Raw genomic sequence first — 26426 nt, forward strand, 5'->3', positions numbered from 1 at the left:
CAATTTTCCTTCACTAATACACAACAGTCTAAAAATACAGTACATCAACTTCATTCCACACCATGAACCCACATTACGTCAAAGTGCATTTATCAATTGAAAATGGTCATATCTTTGTATTACTGCTCGTTATGTCCATAGTGTAATTGCAGGGAAATCTATCAAATGTATTCCTGATGGCCTTAGATGGAATTAGTCATAGAGGATATGGGGGGGGGGGGGTCATTGCTTTTATCATTAACCCTTTCGAGAGCTTTGTGGCAGATCTGGATGTTTTTTCATTTTTCTCTTCCACCTGACATCTATCTGCCTCAGGGACACACGGTTGAAAACACCTTTGGATATGTGGCGGCTCACAGTTGGTGGCTGTTGTAGGGTTATTAAAGCCCTGATGGATCAATGCACTTCACTGACTGATCCGTGTCTGTCCTCAGTGAACGGTGGTTGGTCGACGTGGACGGAGTGGTCGGTGTGTAACAGCCGTTGCGGTCGGGGCTTCCAGAAACGGACCCGGAGCTGCACCAACCCCGCCCCTCTCAACGGCGGGCTGCCCTGTGAGGGCCAGGCCATCCAGAAGCTGTCCTGCACCTCACTGTGCACCGGTAAATCTGTTCTATTCCAGCTGAACTCAATGGTATACGCCACTGACTTCACGCTACCATGCCCATATTACACTGAACTGTATCCACTTCTCCTTTGTGCTGGTTTGCTTTATGGCCACTGGTCTCTGCCCGTTTCCCTTTGTGCTCAGATTTCACTGCTTTTTTCCGTCCTCTGTATGCTACACGTCAGAGGGCTTTGGGCCAGAGTGGAGGACATTATTCTTGGCCTCATCTTTTTCACATGCCGTGTCTCATCTTGTGCTTCCTATTCCCTCGGCTCTTCTCCCTCCAGTGGACGGTGTGTGGACCGAATGGAGCAAGTGGTCAGCCTGTGGGACAGAGTGCACCCAGTGGATGAGGAGGGAGTGCAACAACCCAGCCCCTAAGAACGGAGGGAAGGACTGCGACGGGCTCCTGCTCCTCTCCCAGAACTGCACCGACGGGCTCTGTATGCAAAGTGAGTGGGCAGTAATGGTTCTCTCAGAGACTAGGCATTGACAGGTCTCTTGTATATGTATTGAATTTGTGTCAAACGTCTTGTGTAACCGTGAAAATGAGCAAGCCAGTTTGAACCAACGCATTGCTGTGTCTGCTCCACGTGATATTTGACCATATATGAGGCAGGTATTGGACTGGTGAGTGAAGTGTAACAAAGCAAGATTTAAACCATTTATAATCTATAACTCAATATTTTAAATATTTTCAAAATACACAAATTAAAGCAGAGGTGGGAAACCTCTGGGTAGAACACGTCCTTCACATCGATCCTTTCACGCTGCACGGCAGGTCACAGTCAGGGTGAAGGAAACACACTGGTTCGTGTCATGTCGATTTTCAAGAGAATTAAATGGAAAGTGCTTTCCCAGAGAAATAGACAAACAATAAACACAAGTTGATGTCCGTAGTTTGCAGGAACGCACTCAAGGTGATGAAAAAAGACCAATCTCAAGAACCCTCATAGCTGGAAACTGGATTGGTTGCAAGGACACAATATTCAAATTACAATAGCTTTCAAAAGAGCACTTACCTCTGCCAAGGCCTCTTAAATTCAGCCATCAAATTTGACCAATTTTTTTATATCACTCCCCTGAATGATCTTGATTTTTTTTTCTGGTTAATTAGTGATATGTCCCCAAAGTTTGGAAATCGGTTGAGTAGTTTTTGTGTATTGCTTCAAGCTGAGGCTGTCACTGATGAAAACCTCTCTGGTGGAACGGAAAAAGCAAAGTTGATATCGGAAAATGACAAAGACACAAAAAGAAGTACAAAATATTATCTTTGTCAATAATTCTATATTTCGAGAGAAAATTTGAATGGCTCTTGGTAGGAAAAAGGTTCCCGACCTTGTCTTGAAGTCTAGTCCTCAATGATATTGTTCCTGAAGGTGTTAAAATATGAGCCATGGCTGTGTGTGTATTTCCATCACAGAGTTCGACAGTTGCTTGGCCTCTTTTTTCTCTCCTCGTCTTCCCTCGGCTCCTCCCCTCCCCATCACCCTCCTCACCTTGGTCCCCTCTCCTCCTACAAACCTTGCTCTTTGCATTCAATCTCCTCTCCTCATTGCTATCTCATCTTTTCCCTCAGTCCCTCTGGTTTCATGCCTCACCTGCTCCTCATTCTCCTCTGTAGCGATTCGCTCAGCGCCTTACATCTCTCAAGAAAAAAAACAAACACCTGTTTTATATGGAAAACAGCAACAGATAATGATATGAAACAATCGTCCACAACCCCTTTACAATTTCTGACACCAGAGAGAAGAGTGTGGTAACATTTGAAACCGCATGGAAAATGTGGGTTGAGTCCTAATGGCACAAGTATAGCAGCAGCAGTTTTTCCAAGGTGGAGGCAATTATATTTGTTGACTTGTAGGAATAGAGCTTGTTTCTCCCTGCGCGCGGAGTAATTGGCAGACAAGCGTCTGACGTGAGGGGAGAGAGAGGCCGGTGGGAGTGAAGAGGAGCGAGAGCGCAACAGCCAAAATGAAGTAGTGCACCTATAGACCTGTGCTTGTGATTATGTCTTCAATTCTCATTAGTGATTCTGCTCACAGAACAAGGGGAACATGGAGGAAATGGAAATCCTCAATCACAAGTTTGTTCAGTAATAAAAAAATGATTTCTAGGAGAAATGCATTTGGAATTGAAGATAAAACTGACCTGACCTGATGATTCAATACAAATGTAGATTAGTCATTTACATGGATGGAAATAAAACTCCAAATACATCCAGTGACTCATCACGGATTTTCAAGCCTAAAACTCTGAACATGAGAATCGTTTTCTAGGCTGAAGCACGGCCATTGTTCCTCATAGTCACATCCAGGGACATTTTGGGGCTGCTGCCTTCATATTCATGTAAATTTCATTTTGTCCTTTCCCTACATGGGAGGTCTCTTGAGATTAAAGTCTGTCAACCACACTCTGTGGATACTTGGTCATTTGATCCCAGGACATGCTGCTGGGCGTGTATATTACAAGAAACCCCTGATACTTGGATTCAAAAATACTTTACATTACTTACTTTTCTTTAGAGTTGGAGCTGGTTTAGTTATTGGAGATTTTCATATGTTGACTTTCAAAGAATGCTTATAACGACATGTCTAAACTTCCTCCAACTTTTCAGATATGAAACCAGAATATCCCACTGATACAAGCACGTGCCAAATGTTATCTGTCAATCAAATCTCACCAAAGTTTTTATAACCAAACTTACTGGAAAATGTAAGACGTGGGCATAGGTCAGTGTAATAAGATGTATTGACCCTAAAATGAAACAAATGAACGAGCACTAAATGTAAATTGAGACACAATTTAGGACCTATACTGCAGCCAGCCACCAGGGGGCATATGAGACGCTTTGGCTTTTGTGGAGCAGTGACATCCTCCATCTTTATGAGTCTCTGGTGCTTTTACATGCTCTTATACAGATATATAACATATCTTCCTGGTCATGGTATTTGTAGTTTGTGATTTATTTGTATAACTTCTCTATAACTTTGGGAGATTGTGGCTTGAACTCTCTTAACATTTTTAATCATTGTGGCATTTTTGGTTAAATCTAAATTAAACCAGTTAGTCCCCCAGTCATGAGTGAACACTGTAACTTATCACTGAGCCCAAAGCCTGACTCTGAGTGAACTGTTACTTGTGAGTGGGACTCTGCAGCCAGAGGGGAATAGATAGTGGAGGTGATTTAACAGATGACGTGAGCAGTGGAATAATATAAAATAATCCCTTCAAAGCCTGTTCCCATAGGCACATTATTGACAGAACTTCCTGTATATGCAGAGCCCTGCCCTCTCCCAACACAGTGTATTATATAGCTCTGATCCATCAAAAGGATTCCCTGAGGCCTGGGAGGTAGGGCCACGGAATCTGGGATAAAACCCAGAGAGGTATAGATTTAGGCTCATTTCCCCTGAATGATTTTCTGTCTTTAAAATGACTCCTCAGACTTGGCTTTATGTCAGCACTAATGTTTCAACTGCTTCCTGTAGCATTAACAGGAATCTCTGAACTGTGTGTGTGCGTGTGTGTTTGTCAAGAGTGTTTTTTTGCATACAGAGCATTCTATAAGAACAACTGTATCATATGTAAAGGCTTTAAATGAGTCGTGCACCATTCTTCCACAGTTGGATGATGGCTCTTTTAAAGCTCTTTCTGTACTCAAACCAATCATCAGGTAATTTTACATTTTCAAATCATTTGCCATCGACAGAGCTCAAAATGTTTCCTCGTTAAGTTTAGAAAACAAACAGAAAACCTCAGATAAAGTTCCAAATAGTTTGTTTTGTCATTTTACAATTCAATACAATTTCAAATACAATTTTAAAGAATGTGTAACAGTGGTATCTGTTAAAGCTCATTTAGGCTGCCTTTATATTCGAAAAAAGAGTTTTGTCCGTTTCATACAATGTTACCTTCACAACGCTCATCCTTCTCTGCTTCCCATACGTTGGCATGGTTGTTAAGCAATACATCCACTAGAGGGCAGTGCTGAGATAAGAGTTTCTTACGACAAAAAAACAACATGATGACAGTGGAGGAGGTAGTGATGTTTGTCCCTCAGCCTGGATAGAGTGACGTCATATAGTCGCCTGAGTTTCTCACCAACTCACAAAATCTCTCCTCAAAAAGATCCACCATTGTTGAAATTTCGTCCTTGTGTCCTACGATCATCTCATTTGACCTGTTAGCTACGCTGCCCCCCCCCCCGGCGATTTCCACTGCTGCTACATTTCATCAGCTTCATTTTTTTTATCCACAAGCTTTCAGAAGACACGAATAGGGACAGAGGGCTCGGTGCATTTCCAACTATGTAATGTTGAGTTTAAATGATAATAAGCCACTGTCGATGTGTAGGGGGGGGGTTCATGTTTTAGATAGTCCTCTGTAATTGACTTTGTGCTGGAAAAGCAGCACCCTGCTCTCCACCTCTTTCTCCTTCTTTCTCTCAACATCTTTCTCTCTCTTCCAAAGTCTCTCACCTTTTTTTTCTCTAAAGTTGTCCTGTTAATTCCTAAGAGGAAGAAATCCATTCGAGCTCACACAGTCTGCCCTGCATGTGTGCCTCCTCTTTCCTGTGTATATATGTGTGTGTGTGTGTGTTTGTGTTTGTGTCTTACTTTTTTAGAGTTGTTCTTGTTTGAAATATTTTGGCCTGTTGACATTTGTCTGACACATCGATCAGGATTCTTGGAACAGATTCACTCAGAGATTCACTGTGTCATCCTTGAGAGCACCACATTTCACTCAGTACCCACTCTCTCACTTTGTTGGTGTGAACATGTGCTACTAAAAAAAAAACGACTTCCTGGGCAAATAAAATCCGCCGTGTGGTCCCTGGAACCATAGTAATCACTGGAGGAACTGGCTGTTATGTAACAATGTTTGTTGGATTGAACAAACAGATCAGCAGGTGCTGGGGAGCATCAAACCAGCTCTCCTCTTCCCAGTTTAGTTTCTCCTCATTGTGGATTCAATTTGTTTTCAGCTCATTTTGCGTTTTGTCATTTTCCGCTCCCTCTTTTCTCACTGTTTTGTCCTCGCTGTGTAATCTTCTCCTTCCATAATACTTGCATTGGCTTTTACTGAATCAGTCATGCTCCATTTTACTGCCCTCATGTTTCCATATTGTTTGAACAAATGTGATATAATTAGAACATGATAAATCTTTGTCACGGCGTGCCGCCTCTCTTATCATCGCTCATTCAGACGTTTGGTCGATGCTATCATGTAAATGCAGCCTCTTGCTTCGTCCCTTTATGAAAGACTTTTAAAAAATATGATAAAACAGTGGTGCAACATGCTAATTCACCGAGTGGACCTCGAAATTCATCCGAGCAATGTCGCCCGTCTCACCTTCAACATCCAATCATGTGTGCCGCTTGTGTTTTTTTATTTGCACGTCACCCCACTTAGCCCCGTCAGTGTCCCGTCCCCTTTGGTGCCCAATCGGCGTGGGTCCTCCACCGTCAGCTGGTCTGGCAGGAAGCTTTTAAAGGCACCATGTTGCTGCATTGCCTTTATTAATTATACACCAGAACCTCAATTATTCATCAGTACATCAGCAGTTTATCTGTGTCTTAAACCTTCTCTCTGCCCTAAGTGGACCATTCAACATGACACAACAGCTACTGCCTTACAGACACTGAGGTTTCCAAATCCGCTTTTTTTTTAATGTGGTATTAATATGTGAAGTATATCCGGCACTAAGAAACCAACTTGGTCATGTCAATACATTTTGTTGTGTCCTGTCATGTCTGTCCCATTTTATTTGACGTTTGATTTTTGTTTTGTCCCTCTCCTTTCCTCGCATCCATTCCATCATCCCCTTCCCCCCCCCGTCCTAAGGTTCATTGTTTCAGAAGTCCACTGAGTCCAAAGAAAAGAGTGGTTTGGGAATCCCATGTAAGTCGATGTTTTATGTTTTATCATCATCCATCCTTCTTTTGTCTTAACTCATCTTAGAGTTCCTTTCTTTTCATTTAGCGCTGACCTTTAGATCACTGTATTGTTGTTACTCTGCAGTTTGAGTTTTTTTACGATTTGTTCTCTTCATGTCAAATCATTTTTATCTAGTGTTGATCACACAGATGTGTGTGATCAACACACATTGATCGGTGGCTTCACTAGCTTTTCATTCTGTTCTCAGACAAAGGAAGTCACGATTAGATGAATCCCTCATAAAACATAATTTCCAGTTAATGTTGCTGTAGATTTAAATACATCTAGCTGCAAATGTGCAAGTTGTTTCCATACTTTGGGCAATGAGCAATAAACAGAAATCAAAGTTAGAGGTTTCCCTTCTTCCTTTCTGCTTAAACTGTGGAAAACAGAAAATAAAAACTGCAGAGGCATTTAGAGAGTCCCCTTATGAAACCACATTTAAATTTACTAGATCTGCGCCGAGCTACACACACTCACAAACTGCAGTCCCTAAATATGTTTGATGTTTTTCTTCAAGGTGCATGAATTATTCTCTGAGAAATGTTGTAAGATGCCCTCGCACAGTGATAAGGAAAGTGAAGAAGAATCTCTGGATCTCCACCAACATTTCGAGTGCTTTGCAGAATCCTGCTTATAACAAACAAACAAACACAGATGAAAACATAAACCCCTCTGTGGAGGTGATAACGTCACACGCATTGCTAAGATATGAAATCATTCAAAAAAGAAATACCATAGTTTTGATGCATCTGAAAATCCTGTCTTGCATATGCTGCTCAAACAACCAGTACATAATGGGAATCAGATCCAGCTCCAGTATGCACAGTGGTGGTGACAGATTCCTTTTAATGTACTTGATTCTCTCTCTCTCTCCTCCTGTGTGATGGCGGTGAATCGATCCAGCACCAGTTCACTCGATTCACAATTTGTTGCAGCCGTGGTCATTTTGGAGAGAAGCCAGGCGGCTTTGTGTTGTTGCCAAATCAGGCAGTTTGCCTCAGTTGTCGACACTCGCTTTGTGTTTACAAGCACATTGTTCCACTCACCACTCATCACACTACCATCCAACAGATGAGAATTCAGTTCTTCTGGTTTGACTCATTCTGCTTTGACACTTCCAACAAATGAACGAGGAATTTGTCCAATTGGTCCGTCGCAAAAAAAGCCTCATTCGTGAAAATGAATTTGACAGGTATGAAATAAAATCAATAAACAGGGTGAGAAATGTTATTAAGGTAAACAAATATATTCAGCTGTAGCTCTTATCGTCCGTCCATCCTGCTCCCTTCTCCTTCTCCTTCTCTTTTTCTGTCCATCTCTCACTGGTACTATTGGTTCCACATAGTGACATAATGAGGGAGATTTGCTATAAACTGGGAGGGAGACAGAGACAAGAGGACCTCTGCCATTCCTTATTACTGGGCTTTCTTCCCTGCTCGTGCCAGGAGCTTTCGTTTCATCGTCAGAACAGTCCACTAGCATCTGTGACGGGTTCTAATGATGCCAGTTGAGGGTCCGCTGAAGCAGACTTTGTCTTCCCGGGTGTTTTTGAGAGATGACTGGTCCCAGACAGAAACAGATATAGAGGGAACTCGAGAGGAGATGGAAGCAGTTGGAGCTCATTTAGCAGATGTCACTCTGCTTTTTAATATTCAAGAAATACAGTGGGTAACATGAGCACTGGGAGGTTGCACGAGTGGCTTTGAGACTTGCTAATAAGTGCGACTATACAGTCATAACTGCCATTTATTTATTTATTAGACTGAGTGTTAACAATGACGGCATACTTAGATGGATAGTGACATTTTACCTGATTCACCCTTGTTATTGGCTTCTGCATATTGTCCCTGAATTAAATTAAGACTCATGCATATATTATACAATTCCATATAGCTGCTAGTATGTGTGTGACATAATGTTCTACAAGGGACGCGTGCAAACACCTAATATAAACAGAGCTGTGGCTTGTGTCCTGTCCATGTCCGTTTGTGTATCGGAGTATGTCAAGGCTAGATAACAAACTCAGCACTGACCACCTGCACAGCTTGTCGGATGTTGTAGCTTTGTTAGCAAAATCATATTCTGCATCCTCGGCTCTCAGTTAAAGGAGCAACAGAAGATGTAAATGCTCTGTTGCACAAGCGTGACCACGCTCCATCTGCTGGGAGTTGATATGGTATCAACAGAGAGAGGCTGAGTTATTATGCAGATCGGCTGAGATTTCTAAAAACATGGATCCTGTCCCACATTCTCTGTCTAGGAATATAATCTCCCAAAGCAAGAAGACCATTCCCACTTTCTCAGAGAGATGCTTTTTGGATTTTGACATGAGAGGGCATTGATAATTGTCTTTGTACTGTTTACTTGACCACAACTAGGTTCATTCACACCTATCTAGATGTCAAAATAATGTATCTGCCATTCAGTATAGTCACACTGTAATCAATGTCCACTTGTTGGTGCTATGGTTGAAGAACTGTTAGAGAATCTCACACATGAAGCCTGAAAACCTTATATCTACAAAGTCTGAAAAAAATATTTTAAGTTGTTTGCCAAGAGTGAAGTCCACAAATGAGACCTCTTCATGTAGGAATCAAATACAGAAAACATTAGATACAATTGTAGATATTCTAAATTATTTGTTTCTGTTATTTTGAACAGAAAATAGTTGGAAATAAATATAATTAAATACAAAATATGGCAGTGGTTGCTCTCTGTGTCATTAATGCTGCCTTTACATACAAAAAGCAATGCATGCTTTTATGTTCATGCCCTGATGTGTTTGCCTCTGTATCTTCTTTAAGAATATGACCTAGCTGTTTGTGTCAGTTACAGATGTAGCGGACATTCCTGGCCTCAGAGCCCTCAAAGAGTTCATAGGGACAACGTTCAGCTTCTTTATGGACCTGACATCCTCCAATAAAACCATCTGACCCATGTGGAACAGAGAAAATAGCAACCCGCTCACAGGAAAGAACCGACTTGTATGATGTAAAAGAGATTTACAGTAGATGGTGGATTAAAACTGGAAAGAAGGCAAACAGGCAAACAAATCCTGCAACAAGAAGGACTGGTTAATATTTGACTGCTGCCTCCCTCAGAGAAGATGACATGAAAGGATGATCATTAAGGTGTGAGTCATTCCTCCAACCTTGGACTTTCAAAGACGCTCGCACAAAAACACCACATTCCTCCGTCTCTCCCTTTCCCTCGCTCCTCGGGGGGTTTCCAAATGACAGATCACAGCCCTGTTCAAACCTGGTATTAACACCCGTCTCTACACACACACACACACACACACACACACACACACACACACACACAGGTGCAGGTGTGGATGCACCCAAGACGCACTGAGATCCAGTGTCTTTAAGCAATGTCAACACAAGCTCTGTCCCATTGAGAGACTCACACAGAACATATTTTTACTCTCCTCAGTGTTTCCCATACATTGACTCATTTCTGGCCGCAGCCACAACATCATCACTGATCGTCACAGATTGATTGTCTATTTGTTTTTTTGGTCAAATTAGTCAAATCTTATCTCACAATAGAGCATTGATTCTCTCAGTCCCTCCTAGCTCCGCTCAGTCTCTCTCTCTCTCGCACCCACACACAAACACATTAACAACGGATCCATCTGTATAATCAGACTGGCTAAAACATCATTTGGTCGCCGCACACAGAATTTACTTAGGTTTGTATTTGCATGTAAAGCGGGGGAAGTGAGATCCGATCACAAGCGGTAAATCGAGAAGCATGTGGAGACACATTCTGATTCCACATGTGAGCTCATGAATTTAAAACTGTCTGCGTCTGATCGGAACAACTGAGACAAATGTGAATACCAGGTCTAAACAGGGCCATAGGCAACCTGTCCTTCATTACACCACACTGCAGCCTTTAAAAACCTTTCTAACATGTGTCTTAAATATGTTGGGAAAATGTTCAACTAGACTGTAACCTAGTGGTTATTATCCCTCCAGTATAAATATGAGTAATTTGATGCAGTGCTCATGTTTTTAGGCCTGAAAGTTGAAGAATGAATGTGAGGTCCGAGTCAACATCTACCATGTAATCAAACTATACTGCCACCTTGTGGCAATTCAGAATTAAGCATGTTTCATATAATCACTATACACATATCATTTCCTATGCATGTAATGCTAGTGATAGAAAAAGTGGATTATCTTGTTTAAGTCTATTAACCATATCCATTGAGTCATTGCATATTATCTCTGTATTATCTTAGATGCTCATGGTGGAAGTCAGTTTTTTTGTCACATTTTGCAAGTAAACTCCAGATTTAACAATTCAGTAGATGTAGTAATATTTTCTCTAGCTGAGCCACTGAGAGAAGACCTTTAGTCTTTCTCAGATTTTTTTATTTCACATAACTTTTCTTGCATGTTAATGTTTTACTCTTTCTACAAACCAAATCAGAAGCTACCTAGATTCAAATTGGCACAGTCCAAAGATGAGTTTTACATATTATTTTTTTGTTGCTTAGCTTTTATGGTCCTTCCTGCTCCTTTTGCTAAGTACATGAATCAGAGTGAGTCAGTGCTGCGACCCACCCGGCTGCATGCCTCCTTCAGACCATCCAAACAAAACATCCCAATTGCCAAATGAAGACCGTGCTGGCAGGCCTTAAACCCTGAAACAGCTGGGCCCTCTGGCAGAACCCCCTTCGTCTGGCAACCAGCTCCTCTTCAGGGAGAAGCCACCTCGATTTGACGTGAGGTTACCGGGCCGTCAGCTAATGCTTTGGGTCCCCGCCAAAGAAATCTCTACAGCTCATCAGCACTAATCCAAGTAGGCTATAGGCCAATTATTTCTACCCTTCTAATAATGACTGGGTTAATGTCATTACATGACTTTTAATCCTCAATTTTCTTCATAGACGTCTTAGCATCTGCTAACATCATCCCCGTACAACATTCCCCCTTAAGCGTGATTATCTTCCACCATCGCTCAACCGGTCACATCAGCTCATTGCATTTAGTTTAGATCGCTCATTTCTTCCACCATGAATCATTTATCCCATGTTAGTGCATCATACTAAATAAACCATCTTTCATTTGGACTCATTTGTTGCCTGTGTGTTCCTTTGCATTGGAAGTCACAGCTCCCTGTGTGAGACTGATCAATTTAACTTACCATCTCCAATGGGATCTATGCCTCCTCTATGACCTGAGCTATGGACATGTGTGACGGGGAGACTGCAAGTATTGTTTTCATTCATATACACACTGAAGGAAGTCTCAGTGTCTCTTTCAGTTGGATAAAAGAGCTTCTATGTATGTTACAGCTTGTGTTCGGCTACACTTGCTCTGTGACACTTGGGTTTCACACTATGAACGAGCTCTCATAACTTTATATACAGGGTTGTTGTAGAAATGCTCCTTTCCGGCTGCGCTGACTCCAAACTTTACTTCTTGGCAACGACAACCATCACATTTTTTGTCTTTTTATTCCATCCTCACTTTAGACGATAAGCATGGATACATTTACAAATCACGCTTGGCTCTTAGGGTTAGGGTTAGGGACCATCTCCGATTACTATTAATGAAGAATTATGTCCCTGTAATCTCTGCCTCTCTCTCTGCCTCTCTCTCTCTCTCTCTCTCTCTCTCTCTCTCTCTCTCTCTCTCTCTCTCTCTCTCTCTCTCCCCCCCGTGCTGTCTCCCTCTTCCGCTCTTCCCTGCCAGTTACTTAGAGCACGTGTCTTGCCAGGAGTGCAGTATGGAGGCTCTTTGTGTGCCAAGAAAAGATCAAAAAGGCCGTTGAATGAGGTTCAAGTAGTGATTGTCCTCAGCTCCGCTCTGGATGCAGATCACAGGGACGATAGAGACGAGCTAAGCTGAGTTATCCTTGTTTCCGTCCTTCTTTAAATCCTCTCCGTGGCAGATTGGACGGACTCTGAGAATGACAAAGAGCTCAGCCAATCAATAGCCGGCAATCCATGCTGACTGAGGGTGAACCGGGGATTCTGTTCTGCTGGCCTGTGTGTGTGTGTGTGTAATCAGCCTTGTGTGTGATAGGCAGTGTATCATTTATGCAACTTCCTCAGCCTTAGAGATTTATGCACTAAACACACTCACACACACACACACACACACACACACACACACACAAAGTTGGACCATATGAAACCAAATTCCCAGCGATGTACTGGATGAATGATACAATTGCAATTGCAATGCCAATTATTACAGACACATAGTCAGCTGGAGCATCGGTCAGTCCACACACACATTCACTTTTATACACTATCTCACTCACTCAACTGAATTCGGCAGGTGCATGGTGAATACTAGCAAAGTATTTCTTTTCTTTGCCACCGAGCCTCATTTGGCATTGATCAGACTTACTGTGGGCACAACACGATATTCCATCTTGTTTCAGGAAGGTAAACCTGTTGTGCAAAACCTGATTTTGTGAACCCAGAGAGATAGACGGGGGCGGTAAAAACTTTATGGATTCGTTCTCCACCCATGCGGTGGAATTATGACGGACGGGTCCGTCGTCGATGTGTTTGTGAGTGAGATGGAGAGAGGAGTGAGAGACAAGCAGGAGATCAGTGAGTCACTGAAGAAAATCAATATGTGGCAGTCAATGCTGACATTGTGGCGGGCCATCACAAATAATCATTTTTTTTGGGAAACCATGAGTTTAAAAACATATGGACGGTTGATTGCGAAACCAGCAGGACAATTTAGAGCGTTGTGGGCCACCGCAGTCGAGGTAATTATTGGGAGACATTGTTTGTTTGTTCTGCATTTGCTCAGATGTTTGTGTGTGTTTGTGTGAGTGTGTGTCCTGACCTTTAGAAGTGAGCGTTCTATAGAGAGTTGTCAGATTGTACTGAAACATCACAGACAGGAGGTTGGAACGTGCGTCTTTCTTGCTCTTCCCAGGTGATTTAACGCTTATGCAATTTCTTTCTGGCGTGTCCACTGTGAGGCACGCAGTTTTAATCTAACCTCGATTTAGCCGGGCTTGCGGGTGAGTGCTTCAGACATGAATCTGCTTGTCAGCTACAAAGGAGTGAGACAGAGGTAAGGAAGGAAAAAAGGCACATGGACATTTGACTTGTGGGTAAAAGTTCCTGATGTGTCGGTGTGCATGTCTGTCAAGTGTCAGTGGTCTCATGAGGGCTTATATAAATGAACATACTGTAGGAATGTACCTATCAGTACTCGGGCTGTGCTCATTCCTCATTCTAACATTGCAGTTTTTTGACATTCTGGCTTCACAGAGCGCAGCCCTGAGCCACACTTAGACACACACAGAGGGCCTGACACATTATTCATTTATCTGCGTTTTGGTCAAAAGTGCACACCCACGTTCAGCTCCCTTGTTCAGCCTCCATCTTGTCAGAGAAAGACAACCGTTTATGCAAGGCTGTCAGACGGTACGAGACCAACAGCGTTAGGGAAAAGGCAGCTTTCAACCAGAGCTGCAGCGGTTACTTGTTTTAGAAGCACAATGAAATGAAGAAGAGTAGAAGATGAGTGTGCGTGCATGCATGTGTGTTTGAATTCAAAATTATCTCTGCCTCAGGAGGTGGCGGGCTATCCACCAATTGGAAGGTCGTTGGTTTGATTCCTTGCTCCCCCGGGCTTGTGTGTCTGTGTCCTGGGGCAAGTTACTTAACCCCTGAATCCTGTACCATCTCTACACCGGTTTGTGTTTGTGTGTTAAGTGCTCACATCCTGTTAAACATTATGAATGGGTGAATATCTCCTGTAATGTAAAGGCACCTTAAGTGGTCGCTTAGACTAGAAAATACGTTATTAAAGTATTAAAAGAGAGAATAATAAATCATCCCAGCAAAGATATTGCACTTTAAAAACTTTTCAAAAATACTAATAATTGAAAAGACATTTTTACTTTCTCAGCAGCAGAACCTTGTATTTGGCAACAGATGAATGTGTGTGCAACACTGTGACTTTGCATAAAAGTCGCTATAAAAAGGAGCGTTCAGGAAACAATATCCTAACAAGGCATTACAGCACAGTAACATTTCAATAACAGATGAGTTATCATGTATCATATTAAGTGAAACATTTTATGAGTGTTTTTCATAGCTATCGGCAAAAGGGTGAATTTAGGACAGAAAAAGAAAAACAAGGAACAATAAATTAAGCATAAAGAAAACATTCGGAATGGAGCAGCTGTATGTAGGTTACTCAGGCAGCTCGAAGCTCTTATGGGACATGTTGTGTCTGTCATCTCCAAATCAAACAAACGGTGACAGAGGGAGTCAGAGAAAGAGGTGTGAGCTCCAGAGGAAGAGAACGATCTGAGAGAGATGGGATTTAAACTGATAAAACAGTGGAGAAAGGGTTTTTAGGCCCACTTGTATAAATCACGTTCCATACAGCAGCAGGTACAGTACATCGGAGAGCACAGCGGGCCGTAGCCTAGTTAACGGATCACAAAGTGTCCCAAAGCACTCAGTGGGAAAGTAGGATACCAGCTTCTGTTTTATACGGCAGCACTGGCAACCCACACGTTCTGAAGTTAGACCTTCAAGTTAAAGTAGAGCCAGGATAGAGATTCCCTTAATAGATGAAGACGCTGATGATCATAATTAAGATCAGGGAGTTGGCTCTTAAGAGGATTATCCAATTCTATTCCCCCAGGGGAAAGTGCAAGGACCTTGATAACGGGGGCAACTTTGTGCAGCAGTGTAGTTCGGCCCATTCGGGTCTTAACACCAATCTTTTCTTTAACAGCATCAAGAGGACAATCTGGAACCGCACGTGACCAAGGCAGCAGGGGTTAAACTCTGGAGCTTTGAATGTGTTAACCTCAGGGGAAGTTTCTGTTAAATGTGACTAAACTTATAACCTGGAGCAATTTGAGCTTCAAACCTTTGACTTGTTTTGTCTATGCCAAAATAAAAAGGGAGACCGACCCATCACAATGAACAAACAAATGAAAACAAGTAAATAAAATTCACCTTATTGGGAACAGAGGAAAAGCAGTGGAAGCAGTGCTATGAATTAGGAGGAACGATGAGGAATAGAGCAGGAAGTTGGGATGTCTGATGACGGGCTCCTGATTGGACGGCTGAAGGATATGAGTCGAGGCGGTACAGGGGTGGACGTGGGTGACTCATCGATCGTGCAACTAAACTGACAGCTGATTGACAGAAGAGAGGGAGAACATTTCAAAGTTTGACAGCTCACAGGTGATTGGCTCAAGGCGAGCGTGTCAGGCTGTAATGAGCAGCTGGAGCCGAGAGATAGAGGGAACTGTTCTTAATCCTCACGTGTGGCACTGTTTGTAAAAATAACGGAAACACTCGTGAATAAAGAATTGACCGATCAATTTATCCTTTCAGCCCCTTTTTACTTGGTGTTAGGATATCATTTATGTCATTGTCAACAAAAATACAAATGATAACTGACTGTTATTTGATATAAAGCATCAACGTTGGTTTTAATATCACATTTTGTACTATTTTTTTTTTTTTTAAAGAGTCAACCATATATTTATATAGATTTTGAAAAATGACCACCCTCTGTACACCGTATCTCAGAATGTCCTTTGTTTTAGTTTCCAGGGAGAGGCTCTTCAGATCAAATGAATGTTACACTTTAATAAAACATCTTATTTTTGTGGTTATAGTGCACATACTATACAGACATCCTTCAAATGGTGGTCATTTGATGTAAACAGTGAGTCATAACGGTTCGAAACATTTTTCTGGTCCTTGACTGAGAAGCTTTGCCCTCTCAAGCTCGGGCTCCCCAGAGAGACACCAGAAGTGGATCATAGCTCCCTCAAGTGGTAAATGAGTAACTACCACCACCAGTGACCTCTCCCTCTGTGCACCGGGCTCAGCCACGAGGCACGGGTGTCTGTGCGGCCCCTTCAAAGGCTTCGCCCGTGCATAATCAAGTTCATGCTTTCCGAACGTGTTGCGGCACGACAACAGAAAATCCTCCAGCAAATGACTCAGGCTGTTTAGAGCTGAAAGCCTGTTATCTGCCTCTCAACTTTAAGGGCAGATTAAAAAGGAGCATCCCTCCACTTTTCTGTCATCTCCTTAAAAGATGCATCGACAAATCCCCTCCTACCAGCGACGGAGGACATGATTGTACGAGGGGCGTTTAAAGTGTGGGACTACTCCAAAAGTTTCACGGGCGCTTTCTGTTTAAACATGTAGGCTTGTTTGTTTTGTTACTTGGAAGTTCAAGTGCAATTTTGCCTCTTTCGCTCCATTTTCCTCTCCTCCGCTGTTATCACCTTTCTCACATTTCTTTCCTCCTCTCCTCTCCTTACTCTGTTTTTCTGTGCCCTGCTTGTTTCCTCTCATCTTCCCTGCTTCCTTATTCTCTTTTAATATGCCTCTTTTATTCTCTTCATCTTTCTCTACCCTTACCTATCACCTCTCCTCCCATCTAATCCCTCTATTTCCTCCTTTTCTCCCTATCCTTTTCTATTCACTCCTCATGTGCTTTTCTTTTCTATATTCCTCTCCACATGTCGGCTTTCCCTCCTATTACCTCCTTATCTTTCCTCCGCTGTGCTCTGAAGTTGTTGCCTCTCATCCTTTCCTCATTTCTCCTCCCCTTCATCCCGAAGTGTAGCTCATAACTTTTTACCATCCTCATCACACATTATTTGAAATTGTCCCAATCATTTCCTCTCTTATATAAAAAGGATTTGTGAACGACGATTCCACACTATTAAAACCTCGGCTGGGCTGAAGAAGAAAGTTAGGACACTTGTAAAATAATTAACAGCCATATTGAATTTTAGAGTCGGGAGCCCCATGTGTCTTTTTTTACGTAAGGTGTTCCTCCCTCGCTCTATCTCTGTCTAGACAAATGATAATTTTCCATAAGCTGGAGGGCTTGTTTCATTTGGAATTACACATTGTCCTTGAGTGTTGTAGGTGATCTGAGGTAAAAGTGAAATTGCCGAGCACATGTTGAGCATGACACAGACATAGCTGCGTTTGAAACCGTTGCCCTGCTCTCTAACATACATTTCCTCTTAATCTTTGATCTGACACTGTGCCTTTGTTCTTCTTTGCTTCCCTTCCAGCTGCTCCGAGCACAGATGACGTGGCCCTGTACGTGGGCATCGTCATCGCCGTGATCATGTGCCTGGTCATCTCTGTCATCGTGGCGCTCTTTGTCTACCGCAAGACCCACCGGGACTTCGACTCGGTCATCATCGACACCTCGGCTCTCAACGGGGGCTTCCAGTCCGTCAACATCAAAACAGCCAGATCAGGTAAGAAATGATCAAGTAACATTTGATCCAGGGGGGAGGCGTTAAACATCACAGTAGTAACACTGATATTTAAATGTAAGACTAACCTAACATCAAACAGCAGTAAGTTTAAAGCCTGTCGTCACCTGTCACACCCGAGTGACATCAAGGTTTCCTGGAGTACACGTCCACATCACTGTGTCAGGGTGTAAAAAAAATAAACGCTGAAGGATCTTCTGGCTTTGAATATTCATCATCCTTCATTATCCTTCGAGATTCGCTGCCTCTCACCCAATGTCAGCCCTCCCACTGACATTGGGTGAGAGGCAGGAAACGCCCTGGACAACAACTAGTTATGCTTTACATAAATGGGAAAAGTCTCCAATGAATATGCAGGACCTGCAACAACTCTGAGCAGAAAAGTCCCGGCCGGCCAACGGGTTCAAACCTAGAACCCTCTTGTTGTGAAGGGACAAGAAATCATTGCACCACTGCGGTGCCCTGCTGTTAATAAATATTACAGAAAGTTCTCCCAGTTGCAGTAAAGAAAATAAAGAGCATGCAGAGGCTTCCTGATTGCACGCTTCCTCATTTGAATGCGGCTTTTTATCATGGAACATGGCAGTGGAATAGATGTTTGTCTTTCACGACCTCAAATACTTCAGCCTGATTATCCACAGAGATACTCACTGCAGGAACAAATCCAGAACTCCACAACTTGATATGTTTCTCCTAACTTTTGGCATTATATAATTTACATTATGATATATGCTGGCTGGGTGAAGATTCAATGTATTATTGTGCTCAAAAGGTGGACACGTGACACATACAGCAACAGTATATAATGTTGTTTTACACGAGTACAGGGAAGCTTCAGTTTACATTATTGAAAAGCTGTTAGCAGCTAAAACAGAAAAGACCTGTGTGTTACTCCCCCGTCCTCGTGTCCCCTGATCGTGCATCGAGCTAAAGGTGAACTTGTCTTGCGTCTTCTTTCTGTATCGATTTCCTTTCTTCACGCTCTGCAGACAATGCGACCGTTTTCAAACACTCACATAAAGCCACATAACACACTTTCTCCCCTCGGAGGCCTAAAGCATTTTTAGAAATGGAGCACTGTCCACTGCCTTCCACGAAGCTTCCATTGGTGCTGAACAACCTATGTTCCATGCTGCTCCTGAAAAACTGCGTCTGGGAAACTCTCTCTGATGCTGCAGAGTAGTTAGCACAAAAGTGTGGTACTCAAACCTATTTGTAAAGTTTCTAATCCCTGATGGCTAGATGACAGATGCATAGATCAATTGTGACTCTATAGATTTACCTGTTCTCTGTCCGCTTTGAGGGAGACAATTACTGAAATATATACTTTACTGTATATGTGAATGGACATTATTCTTTATATTTGTTTGCCTTTCAGACGTCGGGTAAAGACGTGGTTACTTCACAAAACCCTGTGTCACAAGCCTTGAGCCCACTGTCACATTTCAATTGATTCTGTCCAAAGCCATTTTGGTTCGTTTACAGTTGACACCGACTCTAGTACTTTTCTGTTTCTTCCCTGGCCTCCGGCTGTCAGTCCTTGCTGCTCTGGATTAATGTCTGTCTCCACCAAACACCACTCTCCTCCATCAGGAACTCTCTCTCTGTCACTCTCCTTCTCTTCCTCACTCTCTCTTTCCCTTACCTTCCCATCTGCACATTCAGGTTAATCACATTTCCTGTTTATCGGCAACCTTCTCTCTTCATCGCCGTCTGCGTGTCTCGGTCTTTCCCTCGCCATGTCTCCATTTTCTCCCCGTCACACTGACTCCCACAGCAACTTCCTCCCTGTTTGTCTTGCTGTGTAAGTGGATCCATGTTTCACTCTCGGCCGTCTGCCACGTCATTTCTGCCTCTCTGTCCTGGAAATGGATGAGACAAGAAGAAGAAGCATGAGGACGCACACACCTGCACAACCGGGCGGGTGCATTTGATAGCTTACTGGAAATTTCAGGTATGGGCGGGGAATTGCAACAGGTGACAGTCCACGATCATGCCACAATCAATTTCCCTATAAGGATATTCATTTGCGTAAAATAGCTGAAACAAAAAAAAAAAAATGTAATGAACCTGGCAAACATTCCCAAATACACCCCTGTAGGAGTGAGGCACATTCACAAAGCTGAGATACATTCATTAACTCCCACAGATAAGGATGAGATATTATTATTAGATGCCTTGTAATAAAAAAGATCATACAGATGCGTGATAGTTTGCATTTGGCCGACTTTAAAATATCATTTTATTTTCATTTTAGCTCAAGGTTCCATGTTTTGCTAATGTGGTGGGATCTACAAACTACACCTCTGCAAGCCTTGAAGCATCTTTAATGGGATACTTAATAATTCAGGGTGTGTGTGTGTTTCTGTGGTCAGTTCAGGGAAGACGATTGTAATTCAAATCATGGTACAGAGTTAAAAATAGAGAGAGGTCAGAGAGAATACAATGCAAATTGGTAGCATAAGTAATTGTGTATCTGTGGGTGTGTGACTGTGTGATTGTGTGTATACAAGGATGAATGTCATTGTATGTGGGTAGATTTTATCAGTAAAGCATTAGGATGCTTGTCACTCTGCATTGAGGGACCATCTCCGATTACTATTAATGAAGAATTATGTCCCTGTAATCTCTGCCTCTCTCTCTCTCTCTCTCTCTCTCTCTCTCTCTCTCTCTCTCTCTCTCTCTCTCTCTCTCTCTCTCTCTCTCTCACACGCGCACACACTCTCCCCGGCTTTTCATTAGTTGTTAATTAAATTTCAGCAGGGATGATTTGGCAGAAATACCCGCTGGCTTTAAGGGTAAACAGCCTGTGATGGAGAGCGAGAGAGTGATATGTGACAGATGTGTGTGTGTGTGTGTGTGTGTGTGTGAGTGTGTCTGTGAAACTCTGTGTGTGTATGTGTGGTGGTGTGGTGGAGGTGGGCTGAGAGGTGGTTGTGGTGGTGGTGGGGGGGTGATAATGAGAGATTTTCAAATTAGAATGGATGGGCTCTTGCAGGGAACAACAGGATTTCAGGCGACCAAACGTAAATAAATAAATAAAATAAGAGCTGCATGCTGTGAAGAAAAAAACAACAACACAGAACTGGCCTTCCCGGGATCCCAGAGCCAATTAAATCGTGGATATGTTGGACGTTCGGATGGAGCCGAGTTGTTTCCTTTGTTGGTTTTCAGCCCCGTAGGTGAGTTGTGTCAAACTGTTAGAAAAAGAGAGCTTTAGCGAGATGGCTGTTATGGAGTCTCTCGGAGCACATTCACTTTATTGACTTTAGCAAAGAAAATCCCAAAGTGCTATTTACTGCCTCTTAATGACAGCGAAAACATTATTATGACAATCAGCCGCACTTTCCAATTACCTAAAAGGAAATAAGGGCCAACATTCTGGCAGAAACACACAAACTAAAGTCTATTCATTGTTAATATAATATTTCCAATAATTTCATTTCAAGGAGTTTTGAGCTCTTTGATTATAAAAGAAAAAACATGTGGGTCTGTTAATTAGAATATTCTTTTTGTAGAAGATTAATGTTTATTCTAAGGGAGAACTCATTAAAGCTACACCAGTGTTTAGTTGGTAGTGTCAGTAGAAATAGAGTAAATGCTCATAGAAGGAAACTGCCACTGAAATGAACATACTGAAAACAGTACCTGAATACTGTAAGACCATGGATTATAATACTTTACTGATTAGCCACCACCGTGTTCCTGCCCCCTGGCGTACACTAACCTTTCCGTGATGAGCACAGAAGGGAGTCTCGGAAACACTTGCCAGTTCTTCCCCAACGACATCATGCAATCCCCATGTAACATGTCTGTGGAGCATGTGTGAGAGCAAATATAGAGCGGTGTACATGTGAGATACAGTTTTGCATGTGTGAGTGCGTTTTTAGTCCCCGTGTTTTACATTGCATATTCAAGTGGGCTACTGAGTTAACATGCAACGTGTCAAGATGGCACCGCTAGCAAACATCGGTTGTGACAAGTCAGGAGAGAGTGAGAGAGAGAGAGAGAGAGAGAGTGAGAGAGAGCAGAGTAAAACATTTACAATACTTGTCATTTAGCTGACACTTTTGTCCAAAGCGACTTACATTATTTTATTTTTTGTACACTCAACATTTATGAGGGGCCATTTTTTAGGGGTTCAGTATCTTGCCAAGGACACTTCGTCATACAGATGGGGAAGGGTGGGGATTGAACCGGCAACCTTCATGTTGGAGAACGCCCACTCTACCCCCTAGGCCACACCGTCCCAAAACATGTAGAATCCACACAGTCGGCTCAGTTCACATCTGACCAAGAAATTAAAATTTGTTATTTTGTTTCCCCTGATGGTTCGATTCAAAGCGTCAATATTATATATTAATGAACATGGACCAATTCATTGCTTTGTTTGAAGTGAGGTGACTTCTGAAACTGGCTACAGTTTAAGTCATAAACCCTGTCCCTTCAATGGTCCATATTGTTGTTTGTATTATATTCTAAATAAACTACATTTTTTAACCATAGTTAAAAATAAACACTTAGGAGATCAACCTGTGACAACTTTGGATGAAGTTATGACAACAAAAGAATCAGTTTGAAGACCGGCATAGGGCGATGCAGTTATAATAAATAGATCAAAATTGAAATCTGTCGTGATAATGGACACATTGAATCATTTAACATGAACTATTAAACCCGTCCAAGTTGAATTCTCTTTAGGATGGTGTTTATGAATTTCCTTCACAATCTGCACACACTTTCCCTCTGTCTGTTTCCTGCCGTCGCTCTCCTCCCCTGCTTTCTCTCTTTCCTCCTCCCAGCTCTGTGTGCAGGATCCAGGACCAGTCCTTGATCCAGGTCATGCCCCTGTGTACTGCAATGTATCATTGCAGACACTGGGAACCTTATCAGCAGCCTGGTCTGCCCTCGTCTCGCCTTATTGCTGCTCGCTGTGATCTCACTACAAGCTCCCCACATCCCATAGTGCAGCCATGCATTTCATACTATTGAGGATGTAAATTATTTAGCTTATTTTTCATTTGCCCTAGTTGTACAGTTGTGCATTCATATAAAAACCATGTCTCTCCTCCATTCAGTAACCTCCCCCTCTCTTCCTCTGCCTTTTTATCCCTTAGCTGATCTACTGACAGTTCCTCCCGACTTGACAAATGCCGCCGCCATGTATCGCGGTCCTGTCTACGCCCTCCACGATGTTTCAGATAAAATCCCGATGACCAACTCGCCGCTCTTGGACCCGCTTCCCAACTTGAAAATCAAAGTCTACAACTCGTCTGGTCTGGTCACACCGCAGGACGACCTCGGAGGAGACTTCACGTCCAAACTGTCCCCGAAGGTATTTGCAGCTATTGTAACTTAACCCATCACTGATGCCAGGACATTTCTCTTCTGTAAAGTATTTTGCGTTAGCAAGGAAATATTTATATTGAGTTTCCACTACTACATCACTGAAAAAAAGGTTGAGAACCACTGCTTTAGATCATAGACAAGTCTTGAACCTCTGATCTTTAAAAAACAACAATTGACATTTATAAAGGGTTTATTCTTTATAATGTCCTAATGTAATCACTTATATCAAAGAAAAGTCTTTGCAACTTAAAAAAGCCTTTGACTGATTGGGCAGGTAGTGGCCACCTCTTAGCTTAGTATGCAGTATATTCCATTAATACTATTTGATGTTGGTTGGAACCCGCCAATACACTCTCTAAAATGGCTAAACAAATAATGGATTTAAACAACAAGAAAAGACCAGATGACATCAAACTTCTTCGTATGCCAGCATTAACCAATGCTTTCTACATACTGGACACACTGGGCTCTGGGAGTTTTGGAGTAGTGCATCAGTGCTTCAAAATGGACACTAAGGAGATTGTGGCTCTGAAGATTGTCTCGAAAGCAAATGGCCAAAAGGAACTGGATATTCTGGAAGCACTCCGGGAGATCGGTCAAGACAAGAACAACTTCGTCAAGTTCAACGGGCATCACACACACTGTGACAAAATTCTTCTGGAATTTGAAAAGCTGGATAAGACTTTGTTTGAATGGATTGGAATGTCCGGGGGCAAGGGGCGGCCTCTGTCTGAGATTCAAGCCATCACAAAGCAGCTGTTGGTGTCTCTGACTGCCCTGAAGAGCCTCAATCTGGTACATGCTGACATCAAGCCAAACAACATAATGTTGGTGGATCAACAGCGACAGCCCTCAAAGGTGAAGCTGATTGATTTTGGCCTGGCTACTCGGGTCTCCGAATTGGAAACTGGACGTAATTGCCAGATTATTGGTTTCAGGGCCCCTGAAGTCATGCTGGGACTTCCTCTGAATGAGGCCATGGATATGTGGTCTCTTGGTTGCATTTTGGCCTACCTGTACCTCGGCACATGTCTGTATAAACTAGGGACTTGCAAATATCAGGCCATGAAGAACTTGGTCAAGATAAATGGTCAGCCCAATGACAACCTGCTGAATTCTGGAAGGTACACCAATGTGTTTTTTACAAAGACAAAATATATCAAAAAAGAATTGTGGAGCCTGAAGGAACATTGCTGCTGCAAGGAGTGTGCAGTACCAGGAAGGAAAAACACAAAGTCCTCGCAGAGCAGCAAGGGGAGCCCAGCATCCTCTACGATTCAGAAGCCCGCGCAGTTTGCCAGTCTAGATGACATTGTGGTGACTCGCCCAGGTGCGGCTGAAAATGAGGACACGCAGGCCTTTTTAAGCCTCCTGAAGCAGATGTTGCATCTCGATGCAAAAAAAAGAATCAACCCCAGCGAAGCTCTGCAACATCCATTCATGACCATGATGCACTTTCCTAGTGAGTGTGTCTCCAATCCTGACATGCCATCGGCCCCTAGGAGAGAACGAGTTCGCCCATCGGCAGGATGCAACTCAAAGGTCAATAAAACTTGTGTAGTAGGGGTGAAAGAGAGATACGACTCATCTCCCAACACAAGTAAGGCTGAGGCATCACCTGAAAGGGCAAGAGGTGGTCGTGCTGAGAAAATCTCTTGCACTAAAAAACGAGCCAAAGGTGATGCTGAAATTAGCCCCCAAAAGAAGATTATAAAGAAGTTTCCTAGTGAGTGTGTCTCCAATCCCGACATGCCATCGGCCCCTAGGAGAGGACGAGTTCGCCCATCGGCAGGATGCAACTCAAAGGTCAAGAAAACTTGTGTAGTAGGAGTGAAAGAAGGTAACGACTCATCTCCAAACACACGTAAGGCTGAGGCATCACCTGAAAGGGCAAGAGGTGGTCGTGGAGAGAAAATCTCTTGCACTAAAAAACAAACCAAAGGTGATGCTGAAATTAGCCCCCGAAGGAAGATCATGAAGAACTTTCCCGGTGAGTGTGTCTCCAGTCCCGACATGCCATCGGCCCCTAGGAGAAGACGAGTTCGCCCAAAGAAGATTATGAAGAAAGTTCTCAAATTTTTTAAAGGCCTGTTACCTTGTAGCAATGTGGATGTTGCCCATTGACTCATGTCTGACCTTGAGGATGTGAAGAATAAAAAATATAAAAATAAACACAGAGTCCACAGTCAATCAAAATGTGTTACTGTCAACAGATACTGGATAAATTGATTCCCAATGTTCACGATAATCAATGACAACATTTTCATATCTCGGTCGGTAGATCCCAAGTGAAACATTTCAGAATTTTATATCAGTGACAGAATTGTTTCCGATGTTTTGAAATTTGTCATCATGTCACCATCTTTCAGTGAGTTTCTCACTCATGGAGCAAACAAACTTTTTACAAATATATTACAGGCATCCCTATACTGTCAAGATGAAGTACAGAAATCCACACAATTTTATCTTGATAACCGCATATTGTTTTTTTACAGTAGCAATAGTTAGAACCCTACAGACAGCTTTAGTTTGTCACGTTACATCATGAGTGAAGTGAGGTCACCTGGCAGGTACTGTAGGTACTGGAGCGTATTTAAAATGGGCCTGAATGGAGCCATCCCTGCCTGGCCCTGACTTGAACACTACTCTACACTCTCAATTAATTTAAGTTGAGAATATTGTTATTAGTTTTTGGTGATTCATCAGCAGGAACAGGTTGAGGGGCTGAGGAGAAAGAGACAGACATGAAAGCAGTAAACACAGTGTAGTTTGGGAGCGCTGGCAGGTAGAGCTAACCCCAAACTCACCTTCTGACATACAGCCCCATCTTTCTCTCTGTGCTGTTGAGGAGGAGAAATCCTGGGACCATATTCAAGCACATATATGAAATTATTCAAAGCAACACCATACAACTTCAGCAACAGTGCCCTCTGCAGCCACACGTTATGATTGTTGTTCTCCGTGTCTGAGCGATTGTTTTTCCATGTAGACAAAAAACAATGTCTATCAATGTGTTGAGTGGAGCTCTGACTATGTACACTCACCCATGATCCCCGGCTTCCTGAACCAGAAGCGCTGCCGTTCAATTTCATTGTCAATATTTAAAAAAAATTACACACTGAATATTGCAGATAATAGCTGCTTTTAGTAACTTCTCACTTGCTTCAGCCAATCTACAGCTCAGCATTACTCTTGAACTTGCTGGGACGGATTCTGGCCATTTAAGCTACGACTATCGGGTCAGTTACAG

At 42.7% G+C, this 26426-nt stretch overlaps 1 protein-coding gene across 1 annotated transcript in view; it reads left to right on the forward strand.

Moving 5' to 3' along the window:
• unc5ca (unc-5 netrin receptor Ca) overlaps positions 1-26426 on the forward strand; it is a 200208-nt gene that overhangs the window by 154699 nt on the left and 19083 nt on the right. The window contains exons 6-10 of the mRNA XM_053421576.1: positions 435-602; positions 895-1059; positions 6455-6511; positions 17618-17809; positions 22945-23162. Of these exons, the coding sequence (XP_053277551.1) occupies positions 435-602; positions 895-1059; positions 6455-6511; positions 17618-17809; positions 22945-23162 (800 nt within the window). The remainder of the gene's footprint in view (positions 1-434; positions 603-894; positions 1060-6454; positions 6512-17617; positions 17810-22944; positions 23163-26426) is intronic.

This window comes from Pleuronectes platessa, chromosome 4, assembly GCF_947347685.1.
Source record: "Pleuronectes platessa chromosome 4, fPlePla1.1, whole genome shotgun sequence".
Classification (NCBI taxonomy): Eukaryota; Metazoa; Chordata; class Actinopteri; order Pleuronectiformes; family Pleuronectidae; genus Pleuronectes; species Pleuronectes platessa.